The 9,181-nt window shown below is 40.4% G+C and overlaps 1 protein-coding gene across 1 annotated transcript in view; it reads left to right on the plus strand.

Annotated features, from left to right (window-relative positions):
• The window catches only part of LMNB1 (lamin B1), a 33,543-nt gene extending 26,372 nt beyond the window's left edge, over positions 1-7,171 (plus strand). The window contains exons 9-10 of the mRNA XM_082651249.1: positions 2,913-3,020; positions 6,579-7,171. Coding sequence (XP_082507375.1) covers positions 2,913-3,020; positions 6,579-6,620 — 150 coding nt within the window. The 3' untranslated portion in view covers positions 6,621-7,171. The remainder of the gene's footprint in view (positions 1-2,912; positions 3,021-6,578) is intronic.
• The last annotated feature ends 2,010 nt before the right edge of the window (positions 7,172-9,181 follow it).

Below are 9,181 nucleotides of genomic sequence, written 5' to 3' on the forward strand. Positions count from 1 at the left end.
CCACCATAAAGACCACTTTTCTGTAAGAGTTTAGATAATTGGCTTAAGTCAGTGTAATTTTTTTACGTATATTTTCTTGCTGAGACATTGGAGATATCAGGAAACCCAATTAAACTGGCTTTAAAATAATGGGAATATATGAGTTCACAAAACCAACCATCCAGAGATGTTGTCTGTTTCCTGGGTGTCTTCCTCAGGTGCATCATTCTAGGTTTACTTCTCGTGGGCAAGAGCATTGTGCCTAGTCAGGTCCTCGTCTGGGCTTTGCTCTCGTAGTACCAGCCTGGGTCATGTGCCCACCTCTGAGCCAGTTCCTGGAGTCAAGAGAACAGAGTTAGAGCTTGAGCCTTCTCCATGGCTAGATCACATTCAGCTTGTGACACACATGTCACATCTCCATGGGAGAGAGGGTACCCAGGTAAAAGTGGGGGCTCTTACTGAGAAATGGCTGGGGAGGGGTGGTCCTAGGGATGAAAAACAGCAAATGTCACCATAGAGAAATAAAATGTTATTTTAATGAGGGAAATAAAAAATAAAGCAGTCTCTCTGTACCTTCTAGAATATAGGCATCACTGAAATTTTTGTATATGCAGATGATTACTTATGTATACAGAGATATTCTAGTTTAACAGTCAGCTCCTTCATCAACAAAAACTGCCTTGATTTTTAGTATTTGCTGAACTGTGGTGATTTCAGGATACCCACACGCTGTGACTGAGCACGGAGTTGAAGAGGCAGCACGTGAGCTGGCGCTAGCTGGCCCTGCAGCACTGCTGGGGAGATGGGTGTACCTTTATGTGCCCAGGGCTTTACCCAGGCAGACCCATGGCATGTTGATAGAGACCATTTTTGTGTGCCTTTCAGGGCACTTGATAGGGTTGGGTGTCTTGCTGAGAGGAATTTTTTGGTAAAGACATTTGTCTTTTAGCACCTTGACTAATAATTTCCTGGGCCTAAACCTTCCAGCAACTTTTGGTTCTAAATTTGTTTTATTATTTTTCTATTTAATTTTGTCGACATTTATTTAGCTCACTTATATTCCATACAGGCTTTCTGCATTAAATTAACTGATTTTTAAATGTTGTCAAATGAAAAGTGCTTAACAGCAGGCTTACATTAAAGGCAATTATGCTGAAGTAATTCATAATTAATGAAGTTGGGCAAGTTGCTCTTTTCTAAGCTTCTCATTTGAGGCTCATAGTCTGGTGTTTCATCACAAGCTCTAAGAGCCGGTGTTTCCATATGGGATGTATACACTGTCATGAGTTGCTAGAAGCTGAAATGTGAGAATTCTATAACAGATTTTATTTGACTTTTCTTTCCTCATTTTAAGATGAGTTGAGGGAAGCTAGGTACTCTGAAAACTTTTTGGGAATCTTTTTTCTGTTTTGTATGCCATCATCCCCCAGTGGATATCTTAGTTCAAAGAGTTGTAATTGATCTAAGGATTCACATGCTTTTTTATTAGTACTAATTTGGTTAAAGCAAGTGTTATTTGTGAAAAGACTATTTGTGTGTATAAACATGGACTGATCTCACAGAATTGAAGTTTCTGGCTAATTCAGACTCAAAATGGTCTATCTTCCTCGGCCGTGCAACAATAATCAAAATTCCCTACAAAATACTACTGTACTACCTTACTTCATTTATAAAATATATATGTGGACATGTTGTAAAGAGAACTCTCATTTCTCTGTCACTGTTCTCTGGTTTTCTTCCTCTGCCATTTTAAACTAGCTGGTCTGTGTTAAATTTCAGGTAAGCTTTTACTGACGTGATTTTAGTGTCTTCATCTGGAGTTATCTTTCTTGAGTAACCTTAGGACATGCATGGTACAGAGTAAAATTAGACGTTCTGCAGCACTCTAGGACACACTCATTTACTTGCTGCTAGATCATCAGGTTAGCCTTGTGCTTAAACAGAAACACTGCTGCATTTGTGCAAGTCAGCATTCTCTACAGGATAGTTATTTGTATTTGCGCCTTTCAGTAGAAAATGGAAATGGTTACTTTCTGTTATGCCTCCAGTGAATAATAGGAGTTCTGTTTTTTTGTACAGAGTACATTGGAACTTCACTGGTATGTTGTTAGTAAATAGTGTTCCTGTGTCTTGATTCTGTTTCATTCAAGAGGAACTAGCTGCTGAAGGAATGAAAGTTTGTCCTTTTCATCTCACTCATCAGGTGGTCCTCTTGCCACCGAGGTCCCTGAGAGCACAGCAGTTAGACTCTGACTTCATTTTATTCAGCATTTATTTAGCACCTTCTCTTTGCTAGGAGCCAAGATCTTTAAGCTGAATTCATGTTGAGTGTTATAAAGAATTTAGTGTGCCAAATCATTTACAGAATTCTTAGTAACAGAATGGGATAAAAAGCAGTGGGAACTTCTCAGCAGGTATTTCAAATTGGATACCAGTAGCTCCCCTGCAGGGAATATTGAAAATCTAAGAACTGCTACTAATTATGCAAAAATTTCTGTTCAGTAGCTGAAGCTACTGATGAGCCACTTAAAAAAAAAAAAGAAAAGAAAAATCCCTGACATAGGAATGCTGTTTCTTAAATTTACGCAACGAAAAGATGTCCTCCCACAGTCTTTGTGATTTTTAAGTATAGTGGGTTTTTTTTTAAATTAATTAATTTTTTATTTTTGGCTGCGTTGGTCTTTGTTGCTGCGCACCGGCTTCCTCGAGTCGTGGTGAGCGGGGTCTACTCTTCGTTGCAGTGCGCGGGCTTCTCATTGTGGTGGCTTCCCTTGTTGTGGCGCACAGGCTTAGTTGCTCCACGGCATGTGGGATCTTCCGGGACAAGGATCGAACCCGTGTCCCCCGCATTGGCAGGCGGATTCTTAACCACTGCACCACCAGGGAAGTCCCAAAGTACAGTGTTTTAACTTAAATCAAACTCTTGTGTTTAGGAGGTTGCTCAAAGAAGTACAGTCTTCAAAACAACCATACCTGAAGAGGAAGAGGAGGAGGAAGAAACAGCTGAAGTGGCTGTCGAGGAAGAACTTTTCCACCAGCAGGTATTACTTTAATATATGTCTTTTAAATTTTATTAACAGAATTACATGAAAACCAAAACCAGTAGTGGAGCTTGTTTTTTCCCTATTACTTGATGAACTAAGTCAGTGATCTACCAAGTGGGGTTTGTTTTTCCTGAGGGGATCTTCAAGATACAGTACATTTGGGTACTGGAAGAAAATGTTTGCACTTCTTTTTTAAAAATTATTTCTCATATCAAATTTCAGTTTTGTCTTTTGTTTTATAATGTATGTAATATGTTATGGTAGGGCATGTATGCCACATAAATAAGTATATATGGATTGGAATGCATGCTAAAAATTATTTATTGAAGGGTTCTTTGATTGAGTTTAGATGACTAAATTGGAGGAGGTATCTGCATATAAACTCAAGAAAAACAAAGAGTAGGGACTTCCCTGGTGGCGGAGTGGTTAAGAATCCGCCTGCCAGTGCTGGGGACACGGGTTCGAGCCCTGGTTGGGGAAGATCCCACATGCTGCAGAGCAACTAAGCCTGTGAGCCATAACTACTGAGCCTGTGCTCTAGAGCCCGCCAGTCACAACTACTGAGCCCGCGCGCTGCAACTACTGAAGGCCACGTGCCTAGAGCCCGTGCTCTGCAACAAGAGAAGCCACCGCAATAAGGAGCCCGTGCACCGCAACCAAAAGTAGCCCCTGCTCGCTTCAACTAGAGAAAGCCCATGTGCAGCAAGAAAGACCCAACACAGCCAAAAAATAAATAAATTAAATTTTAAAAAATCATTACCTGATTAAAAAAAAAGGAGTAATGTTCAGCTTCAGTGTGAAGCAAAATTCTTGCTGTCTTAAGTTTTTAATTATTTAATTGCAAGATAGATTTTAGCTGATGCTTGGACTTTTGAGAGTCCTTGAAATAAACTCCAAATTTGATTTTAATTAATTAAATTGGAATTATTAATAAGTAATGAGCCTTCAGTTTATATTCTCAAGCTGTTCATGTCTATCATTAATCAAAATTCCTACCCTTATCCTTATAAGATGTCGTCACCATGTCTCCAGATTTATAAATCTGTTTGTTTTGCTTAATTAGCCCCAGTCCTGCTCCAAATAAACATTTTCTTATGTGTTCAGCCTCCAGAGTTGAGAACCACTTGAGGTGGGTTATAGGAGAATGAATTTTTGGCATGGATACTTCCTCGTACATTTTGGAGGAATATTTAAGAACAGGTGTTTTATACTTGGCTTTAACAAGAAACAGGTACAAGATCCATTTTCTGCCCTTATTTGAAATATTATAATGACTGGAAGTAAAATAACAATATAAGAGATATCTCAGGGTGCCAGGCTAGTGGTTCAGAGCATGAGTTGTAGCAGATCAGATGCTGGAGAAGGCTGTTTAGGCCACCAGAACAGTTGAGAAGATCTCTGGAAAATAGGCTTGTCCAGTATTTTGAAAGATGGGCAATTATTTGAGTATTAGAAGGCAGATGGTAGTGTTCTGTGGTTGTTTGAATTATCTGTTGCTACATTAGGAGACCACCTTAAATTAAAGCTCAGTGACTTAAAACTGATTTCTTAATTCCTATGACTCTGTGGTTTGACTGGGCTCCACTGGGCAATTCATTTGTTCCCACCCAATGGAGAGTGAAGTCAGTCATGCAGTTGCATTCAGCTGGAAGCTTGGCTAGGGCTCAAATGTTCTCCATGTCTGTTTCCATGTGGTTTCTTATCATTTGGTTGTTTAGTCCAATCTTCTTTACAGCATGGCAGCTGGCTTCCAAGAGAGTGAAAACGGAAAGCATTAGATTTCTTAAAGGCCCATATTCTTTTAGTCAAAGTAAGTCATAGGCCAGCTTCAATTCCAGGGGAGGGTAAATAGTCTCCACCTCATAATGGGAGGAGTGGCAAAGAATTTATCATGATCTTTAATTCATCACAGGGTATATGTCAAGACTTGAGCACCAAGTATATCTGTCCATCCAGTTGTGTTTGTAGGGTGTGAGTGAGAGATAAGTGAAGTGGGGAGGTTGGTGTTAAATCAGCATACTCTGGAATGCCTAGGGAAGGAGCTTCTGCACACTTTGGAGCAAGGAGAAGTTGAGACAATATCAGAGGGATGACTGTAGAAGGGAGATTGCAGACACCCTGAGAGACTATGCAAATGGAGATTCATTAATTAAGGCATAGTGACCGAACTTGAGGGGGAGAAGAAAAAAAATCAAAGATGTGCGAGGTTTTTAGCTTTTGTGATCAGAAGAAATAATGATATCAAAGTTCTAAAGAGAGGACTTCCCTGTTGGCGCAGTGGTTGAGTCCGCCTGCCGATGCAGGGGACACGGGTTCGTGACCCGGTCCGGGAAGATCCCACATGCCGCGGAGTGGCTAGGCTCGTGAGCCATGGCCGCTGGGCCTGCGCGTCTGGAGCCTGTGCTCTGCAACGGGAGAGGCCACAACAGTGAGAGGCCTGCGTACTGAAAAAAAAAAAAAAAAAAGTTCAAAAGAGGGAAGATGGAAGGATGGATCAACTATTTTGACTTCATATTAGAGAATGAATCCAGTGGCCTTTTGAGTTGATTAGAAGTCTTTCTGGTTGACCTTCAAGAAACCAATTTCAGTAGTCAAGTGGTGTTTCACAGTCATGTTGTGAGATTTTAAGGAATTAGTGAGTGATAAAGAAATGGATAGAGGGAGCCGTTTTGACTTCACATTTGAAGATGAACCCAATGCAGATGCTTCAGGATATGAAAGCTGAGGATCCAGCAAGCCATATTTCCTGATGTGGTTGTTCAGAATGCCATCCACTGAGCTCCTGTTTCCTAAGTTACCAAAGGATGTTATTGAATAGGAAGTTTCAACTTCAGCTGCTTATTAGGATTTCTTAGGGAGCTTTAAAATTACATATAAATAGATACTGTTCCCCAGTTAAATGAGAAATTCTCATTTATTTTTTAAAAAAATTATTTATTTATTTATTTTTGGCTGCATTGGGTCTTTGTTGCTGCGTGCGGGCTTTCTCTAGTTAAAGCGAGCGGGGGCTGCTCTTTGTTGTGGTGTGTGGGCCTCTCATTGCAGTGGCTTCTCGTTGTGGAGCATGGGCTCTAGGTGCGAGGGCTTCAGTAGTTGTGTCATGCGGGCTCAGCAGTTGTGGCTCGTGGGCTTTAGAGCTCAGGCTCAGTAGTTGTGGCACACGGACTTAGCTGCTCCGTGGCATGTGGGATCTTCCCGGACCAAGGCTTGAACCTGTGTCCCCTGCATTGGCAGGCAGATTCTTCACCACTGTGGCACAAGGGAAGTCCGAAATGAGAAATTCTCATTTAATTGATCTAGGGACCTAGATCAGAATTTTGTTTTAAGAACTCCTCAGGATCTCAATGTGCAGCTAGAGTTGAGAATCACTGTTCTGGAATTTGTTGGAGTATTCTAGGGGAGAAGTCCATAAGAGAAGTTTTAAAAGGATAAGTGAGAAGTAATAAACGTCCATTTGAAGTTAGGTAATAATGAATTTGTAGTATCTCTGCCTTATTTTAAAATACCGTGATCCATTTTCTTAGCACTAATTTTTTTTTCTGTTTTCCTCATCAGGGAGCCCCAAGAGGTTCCAATAGAAGCTGTGCAATTATGTAAACTTCTCACATCAACTGTCTTCCTCAAAATAAAGAAGTATGGTAATCCTTACCTACATGCAGTGCAGAGCCTTCTCAGAAGCACAGAATATTTTTATATTTCCTTTATGTGAATTTTTAAGCTGCGAATCTGATGGCCTTAATTTCCTTTTTTGACACTGAACGTTTTGTAAAAGAAATCATATCCATATACTTTGTTGCAAGATGTGAATTGACACTGAACTGTGTACTGTTTGAAAAGGGTCCCTCAAAATTTTGACATTTTTTTTGTATGTGTGGTTTTTTTTTTAAGTTCTATGAGGAGGGGAGGGTAAATAAACCACTGTGTTTTAATTTGTTTTAATTTGAAGATTGCTCCATCTAGATTAGCAATCTGCTCTTGATTATTCTCTGCTATATATAACGGTGCTGTGAGGGAGGGGAAAAGCATTTTTCAATATATTGAACTTTTGTACTGAATTTTTTTGTAATAAACAATCAAGGCTACAAAAATTTTTTTTAAATAGAAAAGAGAAATTTTGTAAGAAGGCAATATTAACCTAATCATCATGTAAGCACTCTGGATGAAGGATTCCACAAAACTTTGTTTTATGGTTACTTCTTCTCTTAGATTCTTAATTCACAAGGGGAATGGGGGGAGGGGGGAGGGAAGGGTTTCTCCTAAAACGCATTAGTTGTGTTTTTTAAGATAGTGTAACTTGCTTAAATTTCTTATGTGACATTAACAAATAAAAAGCTGTTTTTAATATTAATCTGCTGTCTTTTAACTTTAGAACTGTTTTGGGGGAGAAAAGCATTGTTTCAGTTTTACTTTTGATAAAAATAATTTGGCTTTTTGTTTGAACTAGATTTTTCTTTAAGGCTCTGACAATGGGGAATATAAACACAAACTATTTTGGGGTCTCCCCTGTTTTCAGTACTCTGTTGTCATTAATGATAGCACTAATAAAAGCCATAATAATAGCTAATTTTTTGGAACCAGACACCATGCTCAGTGCTTTATATTTTTTAGCTTATTAACAATAAGACCTTTGAAAATATCTTTAAGAAAGCCATTTAGGAACATTAGGGACAGTAGGAGAAATTGGGGAAGACACTCCTTTTAAAGGAAAAAAATGGAGATAGTATTTCTGGAATCTAGTTTTACTTTTTTTTTTTTTGTGGTACGCGGGCCTGTCACTCTTGTGGCCTCTCCCATTGCGGAGCACAGACTCTGGACACACAGGCTCAGGAGCCACGGCTCACGGGCCCAGCCGCTCCACGGCACGTGGGATCTTCCCGGACCGGGTCATGAACCCGTGTCCCCTGCATCGGCAGGCCGACTCTCAACCACTGCGCCACCAGGGAAGCCCAAGTTTTACTGTCTTTTGAAACACAGAAGAGACACTGATTACAAGGAATACAGTATGAATGATAGAAAATATGTGTGTGCTGTGTGGGGTAGTTACGTATGGTGGTAACTAGAGTGTCATTTTTTACGCATTTGGAGAGTTTATCTTGTGATTGCTTTAGCTAAGTGAGTTAGTTCGTCTTGTAGAAAGTAGAATATCCAAACCATCCCTAGAATGAACTGTTGATAACAATTCAGAAGCTAATCCAGAGTCAGTGTTTGCTTTTCTCTTAAAATATTCCTGCAGTAAGCTGCACAGACTAGCAACTTACACTTGAAAATAACTCACAAAGTCCCAGAATTACTGTGCTCTGCAGATTTACTGCATTCGCTGGTGCCGTCGGAGACACAAGATAAATGCTGGGTTAGAAATTCTGTCTGGTGAAGCAGATAAAATGATAACTTCACACAGATTTATCTTCAGAATGAGAATGGCAGTGCAGGGTGTGGCCCAACTTGCTTGTGAAAAGTGTTGCCACAAGATAGGATTCTTGCCATCAAAATTCATTCTAGGTACTTTATTGCCAGATAAATTGGGTTATAGGAATCACTTTAATTAATTAAGCATTAAGAAAATTTGGCAGTTTTTCTTTTTTTTGTGGTACGCGGGCCTCTCACTGTTGTGGCCTCTCCCGTTGCGTAGCACAGGCTCCGGACGCGCAGGCTCAGCAGCCATGGCTCACGGGCCCAGCCGCTCCGCGGCATGTGGAATCTTCCCAGACCGGGGCACGAACCTGTGTCCCCTGCATCGGCAGGCAGACTCTTAACCACTGTGCCACCAGGGAAGCTCAGGCAGTTTTAATACAGAGGAATATTATATACTCTAGTGAAATTTAGAGTAAGAACCCAGGACTCAGTTAATACATAGCTGGGTGCCTCTGAATATGTGGAAGGAGATTGTTGAGTCGATTTAAGCTGACAGACTTTACACTAAATAGAAATTTTCTGAAAGTGAGCTGCACCTACACCTGTTCCCACAGAGCATCTGGGAGGCAGAGGCTCAACGGCTGCCTCTCTGTAGTAAGTGCTTCTCCCCATCAGTGGAGGCTACAGCTGCGTATCTGCATTACTGAACTGTTTCATAACAAGCGTGAAACTTTCCCCCCTTATTTCATCTGCAGTGGTCTAGTTTCACCACTATGTTTAGATACAGATTTATTTTCCTCTTGCTC

The sequence above is a fragment of the Grampus griseus genome, assembly GCF_964374135.1.
Source record: "Grampus griseus genome assembly, chromosome: 3".
In the NCBI taxonomy this organism is placed as follows: Eukaryota; Metazoa; Chordata; class Mammalia; order Artiodactyla; family Delphinidae; genus Grampus; species Grampus griseus.